The sequence below is a fragment of the Brassica napus genome, chromosome C9, assembly GCF_020379485.1.
Source record: "Brassica napus cultivar Da-Ae chromosome C9, Da-Ae, whole genome shotgun sequence".
NCBI lineage: Eukaryota > Viridiplantae > Streptophyta > Magnoliopsida > Brassicales > Brassicaceae > Brassica > Brassica napus.
Genome location: NC_063452.1, coordinates 25,926,050 through 25,947,209, shown reverse-complemented (window position 1 = coordinate 25,947,209; position 21,160 = coordinate 25,926,050). Strand labels below are relative to the sequence as shown.

Sequence of the window (21,160 nt, the reverse complement as noted above, 5' to 3'; positions counted from 1 at the left end):
GAGTACCTTTGGCTTGACAGAACAGTATATCAATGGAATGTAGTGGACCTTTGGTTTCAATGGCTCTATAAGAATTGGATATATAAAACATTTGCTCTTTTAAAAACTTAAGTACATTTTAGAAATAACCGTTTACCTCATGTATTATTTACAGAAAGTGCCACTGGAATTAAAGTTGACCTGTACAAATTAATTCACATAATACTTTTATTATTTAAGTTACTATTTCATGTATCTTCATGAAAGAGGCCTTCGAGATGGAATCGTTGAAGAACCTCAGAATCAACGACGAAGTGATGCTGCTCTCAGATAGAAACAGTGAGTTCAAGGAAAATTTAGTGTCGAATTGGATTTGAGAATAAACCATGTAGGACTCAGATAGGTTGTGATATGTGATTCTGATTTCAAGGTCATGTCCAACTTAAATTAAAAAAGGCCTTTTATTAAACATAAATTAGATTAGATATGTTAAATGTTTTTATAAATCTATTGAATCTTAAGAATACAAAGAATAATTAATGTAGTTTATAAATCTATAGTATAATTAAATAATATTGAAAATGTAATGTATACAAACTATAAACTCAAATAAACCAAATCGAACTAAAGCCAAACTGAGTCCGAAATACAAAGTCATACCCATTTATTTACTTAGTAAATTATCTTAGCAATTTAATCTGGAAGCTTATGTTAATATGATTATTCTAATGTATACACTGGCTCATTTATTTAATTATAAATTATTTTACTAATATGATCTATTAATATGTTAATTGAGCTTCGGTGCATTAGACTAATATATATATACATAAATGGATTTACAATATTGAAATTATCTGAAAAATAAAATAAGAGCTTCACCATTATAACAAATAATATATAATATATACTATATATATATATGTTCCTATTGTTTTTAATTTAACTTCCAACTTCTTACAATGTACAAATAGATTCATATAAACAAACAATTAAAGAAATTTATAGAAACACTTCAAATTACAAACATATAAAATAATAATGTTATGTGTAGACGTTATATAAAACAAATATGTAATAGAATAAAAGTTATATATCTACAGTATTAATAATATATAAACTAATCATTTTAATAAAAATGACACCCATGCGGACGCACGGGTCAAAGGCTAGTTAACAATAAAGAAAATAATTGAAAAGAAGGAGAGAAAGTGTAGAGAGTACTTTCATGAATAAACTTTTTTTTAATCTGAGAACCAATTCTACATATGGCGGCAGTCAGTTAGTGTGCCAACACTTATGAAAAATTAAAAAAATGAAAATAACTTTGGAGTTGATTGGCAAATACTTTAGAAATGCCGTAACATTTTTCTACAGCATAAATTATTTCTACAACCCATTTTTTTGTCAATCATGTTTTGTAAAATTTTTTTAAAGCCTACAAATTTTTCTTTCTTTTTTATTTATTTTTAGCAGTAGAAAGCCATAAATCTAGAGTACTTATTTTTTGCTTTAGAAAATTTATATGTAAGTCATTGAATCTTTTTAAACCTACAGCTGATATTCTATAGCAAAATTATCTATAGCCAGAGCAAAAAAAAATCTACAGTTTTATTTCTAAAACAAAAATATAAAGGTACAGATGCTTCCAATCATCCCCTTTATATTGTCTTTAGTGGGAAATTTAAAGGGTTTCTACCCCTAATGTTGCTCTAAATGTTTTGGTACTGTTATATTGATATCACTCAAATTATCTTAATGAGTGATTTTACTCTCTCAAATAAGAGATTCAATTGTAGTACTTATGGATCGAATCCACAGAGAGCTAGGACACACAATAGACTATAGAAATCAAGATTAAGCTAGGCAAACAATTTATAAATCAGTAAATGAATGAAAGCAAGGTAAACAAAGTAGTTGTTCGATTGGTTGATTAAGGTTGTAAACAATTAGGAGAAATAGCTAGACCTAGGGATTTATCAATCAAGAGATTCAAAACTACAATTCAAGGATGTTAATGGTTTATAGATTCAATTCCAGAACTCAATTTTAATAAGTAAGAAATCCAGCTTTCACATGCAATTTCTAATCAGATGTCTAAGTCCAGTCTCAGCTGTCGCTTATTGACTTGAAGCGAGCGTCGATCGATGCTATGGCCTGAGCGTCGATCGATGCTTCCTCAAACAAGCATTAACGACATAATCGATTAAGTTCAACTATATTCCTCGACCAACTCTCTTATGCGCCTAGGTATCTAATCCAGCAGAGTTCGGGTTCCGTTAATTGACTGCACTTTCGTGCCTCTCAACTATCCTATGATTCTAGGTTCAAACAAGTAGTCACACTGTCATGCTATTCTAACTATTCCAGATCCTAGTTTACAAATCACCCTGGTGTAGAGATCTATAGATAATCTAGCAATCCTAATTTATTATCAGTTTGACATTAAGCTCATGAAATCCCTAAACCTAACAAGATGATTACTCAGACATAGAAGCAATAACACAAATTATAGTCTGAATAATATAATAGATAAGAAATCAATGATAAAACCAATGGAGTTCCAATCAATCTCTGAAGGAGAATTGATCTTCTCTCCAAACCTAAGAGAAAACAATAGAATAGGATAATAGAATGCTTTTTGCCGTCAACAATGGCTTAGAAAACACATAAATAGGGTTTTAGGTCATCCAAGGGTGTTCTGGTAATTTGTGGTTGCTTCTGGGCTTTAGTCGGTCATAAATATACCCAGCCCATATTCTGGCATCACCGTCGACCAATGTCAAGGGTTCACCGTCGGTCGACAGTCCTTAATCTCCTCGTCAGCTTCCTCTCGCGAGGCAGACTGACAGCTCTTCAGTAAAACGGGCATAACTTCTGCTACAGGATGCTGACTGACCTCAAACCGGCGGAATTGGAAAGCTAAATCAAAGCTCTATCTTGTGTCAAACGATGTGCTCAATCTAACGGTACGAAGGTCTCCATCCATAGCTACACATCTGACGCGTCTGTGCAGTTCTGCACTTCAAAAGGCTTCAAAATCACCTTGTTTTTCCAAAACGTACCTGAACGTGTAAATACTCTAAAAAGACTCCAAAACATAATAATTATATCTTAAAACACTTATATACCATAGCTGAAAGTGGGTAAATTCCATGGTATATCATATCTATCTATATATATATATATATAAAAAAGAGTTTTCTCTCCTCTCAGCCTGTCACCTAGGATTCCAGGTCAGAAAGTCACAGGTTCGTGTGCTGACACGTGTCCCGTCTACCCAAAACTGCATCGTTTCATTAATTTATCTATTTGTGTTTTGGGTTTATTTCGTTTAACTTATATATTGATGTGTTTTTGAGCTCTCGAGAACAGATGGGCTTTCTATTTCTGGTATGTCATCTTCTTCAACAAGCTTTTCGTCTTCTTCATTATCAAAATTCGACTCTGTTTCTCCGTTGAAGTCTCACGGGTTCCTCTATCTCGAGTGCTGCTTCTCACGCCGTCTAGGACCTGTCTCGATGCCGCTGCGTCTCTGCCTCCGCCTCTGCGCCTCAAACTACTTCGCGCTGCGTCTCCTCCTTTGTGAGCGGCTCCATATCTCCTCCTCTGACTCATTATACTATGCGACTCCAGATTTCTTTTCCTTCTCTTTCAGTCGCCGGCAATGATGGTTAAGCCTCTTGGATCTGCTCTGAGGTATTTGCAGATTCCCCTCTCTTCGTTTCATGATTGAGATTTTGATTATAATTTTTACTTACTTCTCTCTTGCGTTTACGTGTTTGTTCAGATGGAATCTGATTGTTTGGGGATCTGTTAGGTTCTGATTTTATTTATCTGATATTGTTATTGCATGAATGATGATAACCTTCACTGATATTGACGAGAGTCCAATGTAAGTTAAGTCTATTGTTAGCCTAATCTTAGATTGGTTGAATTATGATGTTTTTGTGTGATTGGTTTCCTTGCTTCAGGTTCTATCATTCATACCGTTGAGCGGATTGTTTTCTTCTGAGATATGCAAGAAGGATCTCCTGGCTGCGATGTTTATATCTCAATCCATCCAATTAGGCAAGCTAAGTTTGCAAGTTTCTTTCTTCCTTTGTCGTTTTTATATTATATTATGAGTTTAACCGGAAAAGAGATATGATCAACACATTTTATTCTCTTTTAAATTTTCACAGGTGAAAATTAGGAATTTGAATGTGTTTTCAGCAATTAGAAGGAAAGTTAACTATGAGATCCAGACAATCACTTCTCTACAACCAGGGCCAAGCAGTGGCGGAGGCTGGAAATAATTTTATTGGGGGCACAAATATTAAATGTTCTTATCTATGTTATTGTTACGTGTATTTTTAGGGGGTTTAAGCAAATCTATGGGGGCAAACGTTGTTTTAGAATGGGGGCATATAGACTGGGATTTAGTAACTTACACTAATTTTTGAAATTTTGTTGGGTTCAGCGGCCCCCGTCTTACTACATGTGGCTCCGCCACTGGGGCCAAGCCGAGAAGATACCAAGCTAAATAATATTTGTATATTTCACAACGTCGCAATATCAATGTATGTTTAGCTTGAGTATAGATGATCAGAAAACAAAAACAATGAGGAAAAAAGAGCTCGCTGATTAACAATGCATTCCAGAACCATTTCTTCCAGAAGTGATACTCATCAAAGCTTCTTTGCCAGAGCTTCCTCAAGTAAAGCGCAGGAGGTACGAGGACATGGGTCTAGGCATTCAACATGTGTTTTCCTGGAAAATGATGTCAATGTAAGTCCCATTGGGAGAGAAAAAGAGTTGAAACTTTTTAATAAGGGTTTTTTGGATATCTATTATTTTGGTTCATAGCAAGACGTGTAAAATCATGTTGGAATGAATGGCTTACTTCGCAGAATAATTTGCTGCAGTTATAGGCAAGGGTGCTGAAGTGTAGTTCACCGCAAGTTTGCTAATGAGTGATATCGTTGTTCTCTTGAACAAGGAAGAATCTTCAGTCAATGATGTTAAACTTACTTCTTAAGAGTTGGCTGAGCTGATACCTGCAATAAATGATGGAACCATTAGGGGAAAGAGTGGTAAACATGTCAGTTTTACTTAATATCAGTCTAGAGATGTCATCATTTTTGTTTTGGATCAAAGCTATTTATTTTATTATTCCAGTTCCAGATATTGTTTGAGCTCTTGGCCAAAGGTGGAACTGCCCAATGAATGTTAAACGCAAAAGACTTGGTCTAGGCAAATATATACTATTCAGAGAAATACATCTTTTTGTTTCCTCTGAGCCATTTTGAAATTTGAAGGTTCATTGAGAATATACTTCAGGCTCTTTTTAATTTGCCCACTTAAGTTTGATTTTGTTTCTTTCTATCTCTCCGCCCAGGCGTTTACTCAGCATTTTGAGTATAATTATGGACAATGCTGAAGAAGTATCACAACACTATAGATTGATGATGAGACATACAAGAGATTGTTTGGGTACGTGCTTCTTTCTTTAAACTTTGACATGATCTATGTTTCATTGTAAGATAAAATTATGATATATTGTAGGAGTCTCCTTTAGATGCACTACAGGAAATGTAGGTATTAATAGCATCGGATTATAGCGTTTATGACAGTTCTGCTATTGTATACCAATACTGACTTTTTTAATAGCGTTTATATATTTAAAATGCTATGTTTGGTATCGCGGGAAAATAAAAAATTTTAGCGGCGTTAATTTACTAAGTATATGTGCCTTACCATTACAGATCCAAAATAAAACGCTATGGTAAATGTTAAATATCTCAAATTTTAATAAAAAATACTTTAAGTTAACCTTTAACCAAGCTTGATACACAAAAAAAAAATCAATTCTCTCCTCTGTCACATTACGAGAAATCAAACGACCATCTTCTCTGTCTTTTGACGAATCCTCCTCCTTCTTTCGATGTCACGCTCGCCGTCCCACCACCACCACCACCACACCACGTTTCGATCTTCTCTCTTTGTTGTTGGGTTTCGAATCTTACCTCATCTTGATCTGTCGAATATCATTTTCAGCCAAAAAGACTCCTCCTTTATCCACACAGGAGTTTCCAGCTTATATAGATATGTTCGTGTTGTTCTTGGAGTTTGGCTATTTTCGGGGAATTGTAGAGGACACAGAGAGAAAGGTCTCTTGTGTATGGGCTCAAGGTCTCCTTGGAGATCTTGAGATTGTAATTGGTTCCGATAAACAATAATATAGTACTTGGTTGCTTATCAATTGGTGCGGTGAGCCGTTCGATCGCTGAGACAGTGACGGTGAGCTCGATCAGACGCAACGGTGAAGATGGATCGTAACAATGAGTTCTGAGAAGTTTCCGGTTTTCAATGGCGTTGCTGATGAATTGCGGCCATGGATTTCATCAATTGAGGTTGGAAAGATCAAACGCGACGGTGAGACGTCTGGACCTTTGCGAAGAACTTCATTGGAGGTTTCAAGAGACGTTTCAACAGAATCGATACAGTCCGGAGCATCTACGATGGGATTCATAGAGATTCCTGTGTTTTCTGGTGATGATTTGAGACCATGGATTAATTGGATGGAGAATCGATTTGCGGCGGAAGACTTCACGGATGATCAGAAGATGGCGTTGGCTTACGGTGTCATCAGAGGAGAAGCTGAGTCTTGGTACAACAATCGAGTATCGCGGCGTCCTTTTCAAAATTGGAAAGACCTCAAGGATGCGATGTTGCTGCGGTATGGAAACCATGACGATCCATAGCGAATTGTTTTTTGCTTGGAGTTGGAAAGAAAGTTGCAAGAAACAGATATGATGAGGCCATCACCATCGTTCGTGGTAACTGATTCGATTCCAGAGGCTGATGCGACTAACATAGAAGAAACAGATTCATGTTTGGTGACTGATTGTGATCATGACGACGATGATAACGATCATGATGATTCTGGTTTCGTGCAAGAAGCTCTACACTATGAAGAAACGATTCTGGCGGAGGAGGAGGAGGTAGAATCGAAGCCATAGGACAGAACAAGATGAGTTTATCTCCTACGTCTTGGATGTTTAATTTCAAAGGGCACCTAGAGATGGGTTTAGCTCCTAAGTCTTGGATGTTTAAATTCAGTGCGTGAGTCTAATGTACCGAGATGGTTTGAGCCTTTCGAGGAAGACGTTTCTGGTTCTGAAAAACACGGGCCAGATATTTCAACTTGGAGCCGCGAAGAGGCAAAATGAACTTCAGGACCTGAGAAAATTGAACCAAGCTCACTTATCAAAGTTCTTATGTAGACAGTGGATGAGATTTCAATACGCATTTTCATGTATTGACTTTTTGTGTCTTAAATTTTTAATAGAAAACTATATCACATTCAGATTATATTTATTAATGATTTACTTGTGTTTTATTAGAGTGAGTTATATTTATTATTGATTTTAAAAGCAATAATTAATAAATAAAATTTGACTAAGCTCTAAATTTGACTAAGCACCATTAGATCTTACTGAATCAATGCTTGAGATTTGTTTCTTTTTTTTTTCCAATTATGCTCCGGTGGATATTTTTCTTCTTGAAGTTCTAAATATATATATGTATATATATTTAAATAATAGTATTTAATTATATTTTTTTTAAAGTTACAGGATATTATTTAGGTCTTTTTGCAGAATTGACCTATAACTTAAAGTCAAACACAAAACTAACCTCCTTTTTTTTGAAAATTGGTTTTGCCCTATTCACCCCACAAGTTCATATAATTTACGAAAATGCCATCAATTTTTTTTTTTTTTTTTTTTCGAAAATGACATTTTTACTCTCTCACCCTCATCATCTTCAAGTAATTACAAGATTGCCAATACCACAACCACCATGAACAACCAATTTGAAGCTCTTAATGCTCCCAAAATCGATTTACCCTTCTTCTTTTCCATTCTTGTGAACTAAACACAACATATCTCTCACTTTCTCTCCACAATGAGCTAAAAAAACCCAAGATTTTGATTCTAAATTTTTTATGGTTCATAGAGTCATAGAAGCTAACGATTTTGGGTGGGTTACTTTCGTTTGTGATTCTGTGTGCTTGGAGAAGCCTTATGTATGCTAAGGAACTTATCTCACCAATTTAAGGTATGACATCGAGTTTTTTTCCTGATCTGTTCGTCAGACGACTTACTTGGGAAGTCGTCTGGCTGTAGACAACTTACCTGGAAGTCGTCTGGTCAACGCAGAGGTTATTTTTGCAATTGACTTTGATATCTGTAACCTGAGATGACTGAAAGTTAAGTCGTCTGTTTTTGTTTGGTTTCAAAAAAATTTCCAAAGAACCTAGACGACTTACATTTCAGTCGTCATAGGTTAGTTTTGCATTTGACTGGATAATTTCAGAAGTTTGACTTCCCCAGACGACTTACATTTCAGTCGTCTGGCGAAAACTAAAATAATAATATTTTTTTAAAAGTAGACGACTTACCGTTAAGTCGTCATAGGTTAGTTTTGCAATTGAAAAAAAAAACTTCAAAATTTAATTATACACAGACGACTTATAATTCAGTCGTCCACGAGACGACTTACTTGTAAGTCGTCCAGGATTTTTTTCCGAGATTCTGGTCAAACCTCGTAAATCCTGGACGACTTACTCGTGGACGACTGAATTATAAGTCGTCTGTATATAATTAAATCTTGAAGTTTTTTTTTTCAATTGCAAAACTAACCTATGACGACTTAACTGTAAGTCGTCTACTTTTAAAAAAATATTATTATTTTAATTTTCACTAGACGACTGAAATGTAAGTCGTCCAGAAAAGTCAAACTTCTGAAATAATCCAGTCAAATGCAAAACTAACCTATGACGACTGAAATGTAAGTCGTCTAGCTTTTTTGGAGTTTTTTTTTAGCCAAACAATAGTAGACGACTTATTTTTCAGTCGTCCGAAATAACAAATTTCAAAGTCAATTGCAAAAATAACCTCTGCGTTGACCAGACGACGTATAGTTTAGTCGTCTGGACAACTTAGATTGAAGTCGTCCGCGTCTTCTCCGCTAGTTTCTAAGTCTTATACGTTAGTTTTTGAATAACTTGTATTTTTAAGAGTGATAAGTAACTTCAAGATATGTAAAACTCATATTTACAAAATATGTTCTCTCCCTTAGTTTTACTAAATTTGACTAAGTTTTTCAACGCAAACTTATAATAAAATATGATATGCTTTGACTAGTTACTATTTTTTGTTTCCATCTCTTAAGTATTATTGTTATAGACAATAATGATGACTATTGTTATGAGTTGGAAGAAGGGTTAAAATGCTTCTTAAAATGTTGTATCAATATAAAACTACCAACATTCTTGTTTATTAAAATGAGAAAAAGGCCATTGGAGTTTATTATTGCATATGAGAGATCCAAAGATAAGAAAAAGGCTACTGAAGTCTATTATTTCATTGATTTGTAAATGTGTAAACACATTGTTAGCACATTTAATACATCTTGGAAAACATTATTACTGATTTTACAAAAAATTCACAACTAAAAGAGTAGACATGCAATTCACAAAACAGACCACAAACAAAACTATTATAGATCATTCCTCTACAAAGACAAGCTTGGATTCCACTTGAGTAGACAAGACCACACGACTTTTAAGAAGTCCAGACGACTTCTAAGAAGTCCAGACGACTTCCAGGAAGTTCAGACGACTTTGTCAGAAGACTTTTAGGAAGTTCAGACGACTTTACAGGAAGTCCAGACGACTTTACAGGAAGTCCAGACGACTTTACAGGAAGTCCAGACGACTTTGTCAGAAGACTTCCAAGAAGTCCAGATGACTTCCAGACGACTTCCAGACGACTAACATGTAAGTCGTCCCAGAAGTCTTCCAGATCTGAAAAACCTGCATATTAAATCTAGATCTGAAAAACCTGCATATCCAAAAACGTTCAAATGGCTTAAAAACAGAAAAATGAGTGAAATATTAGATAAATCTACCTTTACAGAACACACAAAAATATATATCTAAAAATAATAGATCTACCTTTAAATTAGTGGAAGATGAGTACCATCTAATTAAAAACCTGCAAAAAAGATAGATTAGTAAGAAAGACATGAGACAAAACTGGAAAATTCATATAAAGTTTGGTGTTTTCAAGTCAAAGAGATTAGAGTGGGTTTGGAGAGTTTTAGTTTGGGAAAAAAGTAAGAACTTTATACAACAAGAAGTTACCAAATGAAGAAAAATCAGACATAAGAACTTACCAAAACGCTCAGATCTATTATGAAAGGGAGACTTCGTCAGAAGACTTCCTGGAAGTCCAGACGACTTCCTGGAAGTCCAGACGACTTTGTCAGAAGACTTCCAAGAAGTCAAGACGACTTCGAGACGACTTCCAGACGACTAACAGGTAAGTCGTCCAAGAAGTCTTCCAGATCTGAAAAACCTGCATATCAAATCCAGATCTGAAAAACCTGCATATCCAAAAACGTTCAAATGACTTAAAAATAGAGAAAATGAGTGGAAGATTAGATAAATCTACATTTATAGAACACACAAAAATACATATCTAAAATTAATAGGTTTACCTTTAAATTAGTGGAAGATGAGTACCATTTGATTAAAAACCTGCAAAAGAGATAGATTACTAAGAAATACATGAGACAAAACTGAAAAATTCATATAAAGTTTGGTGTTTTCAAGTCAAAGAGATTAGAGAGAGGTTGGAGAGTTTTAGAATGATGAACATTACATTTTTGTTACAGCCATTTGAGAGGAGGTGAGAGAATGTGTAAATTTTTCTTTATATAGGGAGACAAAAAATCCAATTAGGTTAAATATTTTTGACTCAGACGACTTACATTTCAGTCGTCTGGTGAAGAAATTAAAACAGACGACTTACATGTAAGTCGTCCAGAAGAGTTTAATATTTTTAGCGGAAAATTAAATATTTTTAGCGGGAAACTAAAATAGAAGACTTTCCAGACGACTGGTTTAAAATATTTAAGCGGGAAAATATTTTTTTTAAAAAATTTTAGGCGGGAATATTTGGACGACTTACATGTAAGTCGTCTGTTTTAATTTCTTCACCAGACGACTGAAATGTAAGTCGTCCGAGTAAAATGATCCGGTTAGGTTAAAACGTACATTGGTAAAATTAAAGGTTCGGTACGATGTGGACGACTGAAATATACGTCGTCCGAGTAAATTATTCAACAGACGACTGAAATATAAGTCGTCCACACCCTAAACATAACCCCTAAACTTAATTATCTAATTAAAGACTTCATAAAATCAAATCAAACTTGAAAAGTGTTTACTATACACATAAATAAACACATATAGGTGACAACTAATTTTTGAAAAAACATTTTAGTTTTCCAAAATCTAACCCTAACAATACATACAATACTACAACATATGTTTGCCAAACTCCTAAACCAAAGTATTTCATGATTCACTACTTCCACTCATCTATCTTCAAAACAAATCAATTTTATCATATCTTAATTTATATCACTTAAAACTGTTTATAATTACTTGATTTTTATTTTTCACGCATCAAAATATTTTTTTACAAGATTTAGAAATTATTTTTAAAATAGACCGGTACCAGACGACTTACACTTCAGTCGTCCAGACGACTTCCAACATCTCAGACGACTCAGACGATTTACTAGGGCTATATTCGTAAAAATGGCTTCTGTTTTTTTGTTTGGTCACAAGGGGCTGAGCTGTAATTTCACTAGGCTTTTAGGTTAGTTTTGCATTTGATTCAAATTTAGGTATAGGTTTGGGGTTAAAATCAAGTTGTGGGTTAGTTTTGGCAAAAACCCCTATTATTTATATATACATACACATTGATGTATTTTTGAACTCCAGAAGGAGAAACCTCTGTTAGACATGCTCTTACTTCTTCATGGCTGCCAAAACCATCTAGTAGTCATATGGTTATATAAATTAGTTATTTTAATGCTTTTTTGTCCTCTTTTTACAAATTTTAATAATTTTTTATATATTATTGAGAAGCATTGCAACATTTTTTGTAACCACATGTCATCACTAGAATGATTCTTAGAATCCTTAGAGAAATAGGTTGGTCCATCTAAATATATAATAAGTTTTTTTATTAAACTAACCATAAATTCATTATTAATGTTATTTATTATTTGCTAAATAAAAATTACGGAATTACTTAATGTGACTAAAGTTTATATGAAAATTAATGATTTTGAATAATAAAAATTTGATAAAAATTAGTGTATCTTCTATCATATTTTTTAAATTTAAACTATTAAAATAAATTAAACAACTACAAACCATATAATAAAAATTTAGATTTTTCTGTATATGTTAAATTTTGAATTTTTAAAAACGGCTATAAATTACTAAAACTGTTAAGAATCTCACATTCAAATTTTGTGATTCATTGTTTAAAATTTTTGGTTATGATAAGATACAAATGATTACAAAATTATATAAATAGAAAGCCCTGTTCGGGAACGCGCTAGGCGCTAGTCGGGCGGTCGAGTTGGGCCTAACGCCTATAGAGAAAATTGGGGATTAATCGGAAATTATGCGGGGCGGAATTTTTAGATGGTTTACTATGTTATAAACATGTTAATCTTTAATTGTGTATAACATTAATACATTTTCATGTTTAAGATTGTATAAAACACACAAATAGAATATATAAATTTAATATAGTGTAATTGTCATCAAAATTATGAATATAAATGATATTTATAAAATTTTAGATCAAATAAATAAATAAAAATATTATTAAAAATAAAAAAAAATAAAAAATAAATAAAAAAATAAAATAAAAAATAATAAAAAAATAGGTTAGGCGGCCGCCTAGGCGGCTAGGCGGTCATTTAGGCGGCTAGGCGGTCATTTAGGCGGTCTATTTGGAAAAAATCGGATATCCGATTTTTTAAACCGATTTGGCATAAATCGGGGCGGAAAAGTGACGCGTAACGCCTAGGCGGCCGAGTTTTAGAACAGGGATAGAAAGTCTCATTTAATAATTATTAAGATTAAAACAAGTCAACGTAATTTCGTCGTAAAATAACGACAATAATGTTTCATCGTAAAAACGACGCAATTTAACGTGGTTTTTACGATGAAACAATGTTGCGTCGTAAAGTAGACGTAAATATAACGAAGACTTTACGAATAAATATTTTAGGTCTATTTAGCGTCGATATCTCAAGTACACCAACTTTTTAGTTGTAAACACGTTTTTTTTTTTGTTTCGGAGCTAACTATATTTCCTCATAAATTCCTAATAAAATTTCACCTACCAGTTTCGAAAATTTCCTACAAATATGTCCTTTGTGTTTCATTTGAAACACACCAAAAAGAAAAAAAAACTAAAAATGTGAAAGAAAAAAAAATGTCGGGTGATGGAAATATTTTCGAGTTGCAGAGGTGGATGTATACGCACATAGATGCTAACGGGAGAGTGACGAAAGAATATCTCGAAGGGCTAGAGACATTTATGCATCAAGCAGATTCTACACCGCTCGCCCAGGAAAGCGGTAAGTTGTTCTGTCCTTGTCTGAAATGCAACAATTCAAAATTGGCAACTCGTGAAAATGTATGAAAGCATTTTATAAATAGAGGTTTCACGCCACATTACTATATCTGGTTTCAACATGGAGAAGGTTATAATTATGGGAATGAAGCTAGTAGTAGAAATAGCAATTTTCAGGATGAATCGGTTGATCATTTGCATAATGAACATAGTTACCATCAGGAGGAGCATATGGTAGAATATGATAGGGTTCATGATATGGTAGCTGATGCATTTGTAGCTCATGATGAAGTTGAAGAACCTAACATAGATACAAATGTTTTTATGAAATGTTAGATGATGCGAATCATCCAATTTACAGTGGTTGTAGAGAAGGTCTCTCTAAATTGTCGTTGGCTGCTAGAATGATGAATATTAAAACTGATCACAACTACCTGAAAGTTGCATGGATGCATGGGCATACTTGTTTAGAGAGTATTTGCCGGAAGACAATGTATCTGTTGATTCTTATTATGAGATTCAGAAACTTGTTTATAGTCTTGGGTTGCCTTCGGTGTTGTTCAGCTAGGTGGCATCAGAAGTGAAGTTTCCCGATGGGTATGCTTCAAATCTCTCTAGATATGTTGAAAATGGTCAAAAGTTCTATGGGATGAAGAGTCATGATTGTCATGTCTTTATGCAACGACTACTTCCCTTTGCATTTGCGGAGTTACTTCCAACAAAAGTACACGAAGCACTTGCATGTAATATATTACGCATTAATTTCTTTATTGCTCTATAATATGCACAAATAAATAATATGACTACTAATGTGTTTAATTATTTTTGGAATATTCAAGGCATTGGAGCATTTTTCAGGGACCTGAGTACACACACTCTTAAAGAGGATGTCGTAGAACAACTTCATGAGAACATTTCCATCTTATTGTGCAACTTGGAGAAGATATTTCCTCCGGTATTTTTTGACGTCATGGAGAATTTAGCTGTCCACCTCCCGTATGAGGCATTGCTTCGTGGACCTGTACATTATGGATGGATGTATCAGTATGAGCGGGCCATGAAATATTTGAAGGGAAAAGAAAAAAACCTCACCAAAGTTGAAGGTTCTATAATTGCTGGAGGTTTGACGGAAGAAACATCTCACTTCACATCATACTACTTTGCCAAAAGTACGTATCCGGAAAAGAGCTTCAAGAAGATATGATGATGGTGGTGTCGCGCCAACATATGCAGTTGATGGTGTTCCAGACATCTTTTACCAGATTAGACTATTCGGTGGGAAATTGAAAGATGTTTGGTGGTCGAGCTAACATTCTAGTATCGAGTTATAATATGTCGAGTTAGTACATTTAATATCCACTAAGCTCGCCCTCACTTATTATATAGTCTAATTAATAATTTCCCTAAAGAATAGAAAGGTTGGTCTATGTTTAATGTTTGGCCAAATTAATTATAAGGCTGACACTTACGCAGTTAAGAGAAATAAAGTGTTGACAACTCAGCAAATTTAAAATGTAATTAATACAAAATAGAAAGTTATATCTTTTTAAATATGGTAGAATGTGATAGGGTTCATGATATGGTAGCTGATGCATTTGTAGCTCATGATGAAGTTGAAGAACCTAACATAGATACAAATGTTTTTTATGAAATGTTAGATGATGCGAATCATCCAAGTTACAGTGGTTGTAGAGAAGGTCTCTCTAAATTGTCGTTGGCTGCTAGAATGATGAATATTTAAACTGATCACAACTACCTGAAAGTTGCATGGATGCATGGGCATACTTGTTTAGAGAGTATTTGACGGAAGACAATTTATCTGTTGATTCTTATTATGAGATTCAGAAACTTGTTTATAGTCTTGGGTTGCCTTCGGAGATGATAGACGTTTGCATTGACAATTGCATGATCTACTGGGGAGATGATGAGAAGTTAGAAGAATGTCAATTCTGCAAGAAGCCACGATTCAAACCGCAAGGACGAGGACGTAATAGGGTACCGTACCAAAAGATGTGGTACCTACCAATTACAGACAGATTGAAAAGATTTTACCAATCTGAGCAGACTGCTGGAGGGATGAGATGTCTGCCGAGCATACTCAGAAGGATGGTGAGATGACTCATCCATCAGATGCAAGAGCTTGGAAACATTTTAACAAAGTACATCCAGATATCTCTAGCAATAGCCGAAATGTGTATCTTGGATTATGCACAGACGAATTTAGTCCATTTGGAATGTTAGGGAGATAATATTCATTGTGGCCAGTCTTTCTTACGCCATACAACCTACCAGCGGAGATGTGCATGCAACGGGAGTTTCCATTCTTGACCATATTAATACCTGGTCCAAAACATCCAAAAAGGTCTATGAATGTTTTTCTACAACCACTGATAAAATAGTTGAAAGATTTGTGGTCAACAGGGGCGAGGACGTATGATTGCTCAACGAAGACGAATTTTACGATGCGAGCGATGATTTTGTGGACCATAAGTGACTTTCCTACTTATGGGATGTTGTCTGGAAGGACTACACATGAGACATTATCCTGTCCATATTGTAATGAAATGCCATATGCGTCTCAATTGAAGAATGGTAGGAAGACAAGTTGGTTCGATTGTCACCGTCAATTTCTTCCCATCAACCATCCGTACCGAAGAAACAAGACATTGTTTAGGCACAAAAGGGTTGTGAGAGACACTCCTCCTCCATATTTAAATGGAGAGCAAATTGAAGCGCAAATTGATTACTACGGAGCTCAAGAAACAGTACGTTGTGGTGGTAATTGGCATGTTCCCGGTAATATGCCTGATTTTTACAGAGTTCAGCACAACTGGCACAAGAAGAGTATATTTTAGGAGTTGCCATATTGGAAGGATCTTCTTTTACGCCACAACCTTGATGTGATGCATATAGAGAATATTTTTTTGAGAACATCGTGAATACAATATTGAATATCCCAGTGAAGACAAAAGACAGCAAAAAATTGAGGTTGGACTTACCTGATATTTTCTCAAGAAGTGAGTTACATATAAAAAGCAATTGACAAGTTCCCGTTCCGATATTCAGATTGTCATCAGAACAAAAGTCGGTGTTGTTCAGCTAGGTGGCATCAGAAGTGAAGTTTCCCGATGGGTATGCTTCAAATCTCTCTAGATATGTTGAAAATGGTCAAAAGTTCTATGGGATGAAGAGTCATGATTGTCATGTCTTTATGCAACGACTACTTCACTTTGCATTTGCGGAGCTACTTCCAACAAAAGTACACGAAGCACTTTTATGTAATATATTACGCATTAATTTCTTTATTGCTCTATAATATGCACAAATAAATAATATGACTACTAATGTGTTTAATTATTTTTGGAATATTCAAGGCATTGAAGCATTTTTCAGGGACCTGAGTACACACACTCTTAAAGAGGATGTCATAGAACAACTTCATGAGAACATTTCCATCTTATTGTGCAACTTGGAGAAGATATTTCCTCCGGTATTTTTTGACGTCATGGAGCATTTAGCTGTCCACCTCCCGTATGAGGCATTGCTTCGTGGACCTGTACATTATGGATGGATGTATCAGTATGAGCGGGCCATGAAATATTTGAAGGGAAAAGAAAAAAACCTCACCAAAGTTGAAGGTTCTATAATTGCTGGAGGTTTGACGGAAGAAACATCTCACTTCACATCATACTACTTTGCCAAAAGTACGTATCCGGAAAAGAGCTTCAAGAAGATATGATGATGGTGGTGTCGCGCCAACATATGCAGTTGATGGTGTTCCAGACATCTTTTACCAGATTAGACTATTCGGTGGGAAATTGAAAGATGTTTGGTGGTCGAGCTAACATTCTAGTATCGAGTTATAATATGTCGAGTTAGTACATTTAATATCCACTAAGATCGCCCTCACTTATTATCTAGTCTAATTAATAATTTCTCTAGAGAATAGAAAGGTTGGTCTATGTTTAATGTTTGGCCAAATTAATTATAAGGCTGACACTTACGCAGTTAAGAGAAATAAAGTGTTGACAACTCAGCAAATTTAAAATGTAATTAATACAAAATAGAAAGTTATATCTTTTTAAATATGGTAGAATGTGATAGGGTTCATGATATGGTAGCTGATGCATTTGTAGCTCATGATGAAGTTGAAGAACCTAACATAGATACAAATGTTTTTTTATGAAATGTTAGATGATGCGAATCATCCAATTTACAGTGGTTGTAGAGAAGGTCTCTCTAAATTGTCGTTGGCTGCTAGAATGATGAATATTAAAACTGATCACAACTACCTGAAAGTTGCATGGATGCATGGGCATACTTGTTTAGAGAGTATTTGCCGGAAGACAATGTATCTGTTGATTCTTATTATGAGATTCAGAAACTTGTTTATAGTCTTGGGTTGCCTTCGGAGATGATAGACGTTTGCATTGACAATTGCATGATCTACTGGGGAGATGATGAGAAGTTATAAGAATGTCAATTCTGCAAGAAGCCACGATTCAAACCGCAAGGATGAGGACGTAATAGGGTACCGTACCAAAAGATGTGGTACCTACCAATTACAGACAGATTGAAAAGATTTTACCAATCTGAGCAGACTGCTGGAGGGATGAGATGTCTGCCGAGCATACTCAGAAGGATGGTGAGATGACTCATCCATCAGATGCAAGAGCTTGGAAACATTTTATTAAAGTACATCCAGATATCTCTAGCAATAGCCGAAATGTGTATCTTGGATTATGCACAGACGAATTTAGTCCATTTGGAATGTTAGGGAGACAATATTCATTGTGGCCAGTCTTTCTTACGCCATACAACCTGCCAGCGGAGATGTGCATGCAACGGGAGTTTCCGTTCTTGACCATATTAATACCTGGTCCAAAACATCCAAAAAGGTCTATGAATGTTTTTCTACAACCACTGATAAAATAGTTGAAGGATTTGTGGTCAACAGGGGCGAGGACATATGATTGCTCAACGAAGATGAATTTTACGATGCGAGCGATGATTTTGTGGACCATAAGTGACTTTCCTGCTTATGGGATGTTGTCTGGAAGGACTACACATGAGACATTATCCTGTCCATATTGTAATGGAATGCCATATGCGTCTCAATTGAAGAATGGTAGGAAGACAAGTTGGTTCGATTGTCACCGTCAATTTCTTCCCATCAACCATCCGTACCGAAGAAACAAGACATTGTTTAGGCACAAAAGGGTTGTGAGAGACACTCCTCCTCCATATTTAAATGGAGAGCAAATTGAAGCGCAAATTGATTACTACGGAGCTCAAGAAACAGTACGTTGTGGTGGTAATTGGCATGTTCCCGGTAATATGCCTGATTTTTACAGAGTTCAGCACAACTGGCACAAGAAGAGTATATTTTAGGAGTTGCCATATTGGAAGGATCTTCTTTTGCGCCACAACCTTGATGTGATGCATATAGAGAATATTTTTTTGAGAACATCGTGAATACAATATTGAATATCCCAGTGAAGACAAAAGACAGCAAAAAATTGAGGTTGGACTTACCTGATATTTGCTCAAGAAGTGAGTTACATATAAAAAGCAATTGACAAGTTCCCGTTCCGATATTCAGATTGTCATCAGAACAAAAGTCGGTGTTGTTCAGCTAGGTGGCATCATAAGTGAAGTTTCCCGATGGGTATGCTTCAAATCTCTCTAGATTTGTTGAAAATGGTCAAAAGTTCTATGGGATGAAGAGTCATGATTGTCATGTCTTTATGCAACGACTACTTCCCTTTGCATTTGCGGAGCTACTTCCAACAAAAGTACACGAAACACTTGCATGTAATATATTACGCATTAATTTCTTTATTGCTCTATAATATGCACAAATAAATAATATGACTACCAATGTGTTTAATTATTTTTGGAATATTCAAGGCATTGGAGCATTTTTCAGGGACCTGAGTACACACACTCTTAAAGAGGATGTCGTAGAACAACTTCATGAGAACATTTCCATCTTATTGTGCAACTTGGAGAAGATATTTTCTCTGGCATTTTTTGACGTCATGGAGCATTTAGCTGTCCACCTCCCGTATGAGGCATTGCTTCGTGGACCTGTACATTATGAATGGATGTATCAGTATAAGCGGGCCATGAAATATTTGAAGGGAAAAGAAAAAAACCTCGCCAAAGTTGAAAGTTCTATAATTGCTGGAGGTTTGACGGAAGAAACATCTCACTTCACATCATACTACTTTGCCAAAAGTACGTATCCGGAAAAGAGCTTCAAGAAGATATGATGATGGTGGTGTCGCGCCAACATATGCAGTTGATGGTGTTCCAGACATCTTTTGCCAGATTAGACTATTCGGTGGGAAATTGAAAGATGTTTGGTGGTCGAGCTAACATTCTAGTATCGAGTTATAATATGTCGAGTTAGTACATTTAATATCCACTAAGCTCGCCCTCACTTATTATATAGTCTAATTAATAATTTCTCTAGAGAATAGAAAGGTTGGTCTATGTTTAATGTTTGGCCAAATTAATTGTAAGGCTGACACTTACGCAGTTAAGAGAAATAAAGTGTTGACAACTCAGCAAATTTAAAATGCAATTAATACAAAATAGAAAGTTATATCTTTTTAAATAATCTTCAAATAATACATATGGGATATGATTTAATAGTTTTGAAAGACAGATATTTTGACAAAAAAGGGTTTAAAGATACTAAATGCAAGACTTGGATTAAAAAATATTAAAATCTAATGTAAATACATTTCTATAAATGTTATTAAATAATAAATCTAATTTGACTACATTTCCATAACTTAGGCAAGATATCTATGAGTCCCCTCTACTATAAAAGAACCATATAATCTCTACCATTATCAACACATGCAAAAATGAATAACAAGACAACCTTCATTCTTTTCCTCTCTCTCGTCCTCTGCTCTCTCTACGCGTCTCAAGCAGCACGTACCGGAGGATGGAGTCCCATAAGTGATGTTAAAAATTCTCACATCGTAGAGATTGGCGAGTTTGCTGTCTCTGAATACAATAAGCAGAGCAAATCGGGACTCAAGTTTGAGGAGGTTGTTAGCGGCGAGTCTCAGATAGTCGCTGGCATGAACTATCGGCTTATTGTGGCGGCTAATGAAGGCGTAGCCATAGCCGGAAATGGTGAGAGCAAGAAGTACGAGGCGGTTGTATGGGAGAAGCCATGGTTGAAATCTATGAATCTCACGTCCTTTAAACCCGCTATGTAACTGTTGTTTCCTCTTAAGTTTTATGTAATCTTATATAAAATCTGATAAATACAGAAAAAGATTTAATAAATAAAAAGAATTCATGTCAATTAATTTTTATCAGTAATTTAATTTTTTTGCTATAAACAATACAAATGATCAAAAAACATATGAATAGAAAACATCATTTAATAGACATTATTATTAAAAATATATTATATATGTTAATATTATTTAAATTTAATTATATATTCTACCAAATAAAAAATAATATTGTTTGGATTAATAAAATTTATTTATTTGTTTTCTGATACATTTTTAATTAAAATATATTAAATCAGCCTGAAGAGAATAACAATTTCGATTACAAACGGACTCGGACAAAATTACCCAAGTTAAGAGATTAGGTTTTGAAACTTAAACAGGGGATTAGGTTTTGCTAAACGAAATTTGATAAGTTCC

The 21,160-nt window shown here is 34.8% G+C and overlaps 1 protein-coding gene and 1 long non-coding RNA gene across 5 annotated transcripts; both read left to right on the top strand.

The window, feature by feature from the left end:
• The first annotated feature begins 3,315 nt into the window (after window positions 1–3,315).
• LOC106417736 lies at window positions 3,316–7,352 on the top strand. 4 transcript variants are annotated; one of them, XR_002659860.2, is made up of 6 exons: window positions 3,316–3,678; window positions 3,770–3,874; window positions 3,954–4,541; window positions 4,623–4,749; window positions 4,887–5,279; window positions 5,360–7,352. It is a non-coding gene; the product is annotated as an uncharacterized LOC106417736 (long non-coding RNA). The 4 variants fall into 4 exon arrangements; XR_007328785.1 differs by having other exon boundaries at window positions 4,872–5,279; XR_001283416.3 differs by having other exon boundaries at window positions 3,954–4,749; window positions 4,872–5,279.
• A 12,976-nt stretch (window positions 7,353–20,328) lies between these two features.
• On the top strand, window positions 20,329–20,808 carry LOC106418094 (cysteine proteinase inhibitor 5-like). The gene has a single exon (XM_013858761.3). The coding sequence runs from the start codon at window positions 20,357–20,359 to the stop codon at window positions 20,717–20,719; it is 363 nt and encodes a 120-aa protein (XP_013714215.1). The 5' UTR covers window positions 20,329–20,356; the 3' UTR covers window positions 20,720–20,808.
• Window positions 20,809–21,160: the final 352 nt, after the last annotated feature.

Excerpts from the sequence above, each read along its gene's own strand:
- LOC106418094 (XM_013858761.3), top strand. The coding sequence starts at position 20,357 with ATGAATAACAAGACAACCTTCATTCTTTTCCTCTCTCTCGTCCTCTGC.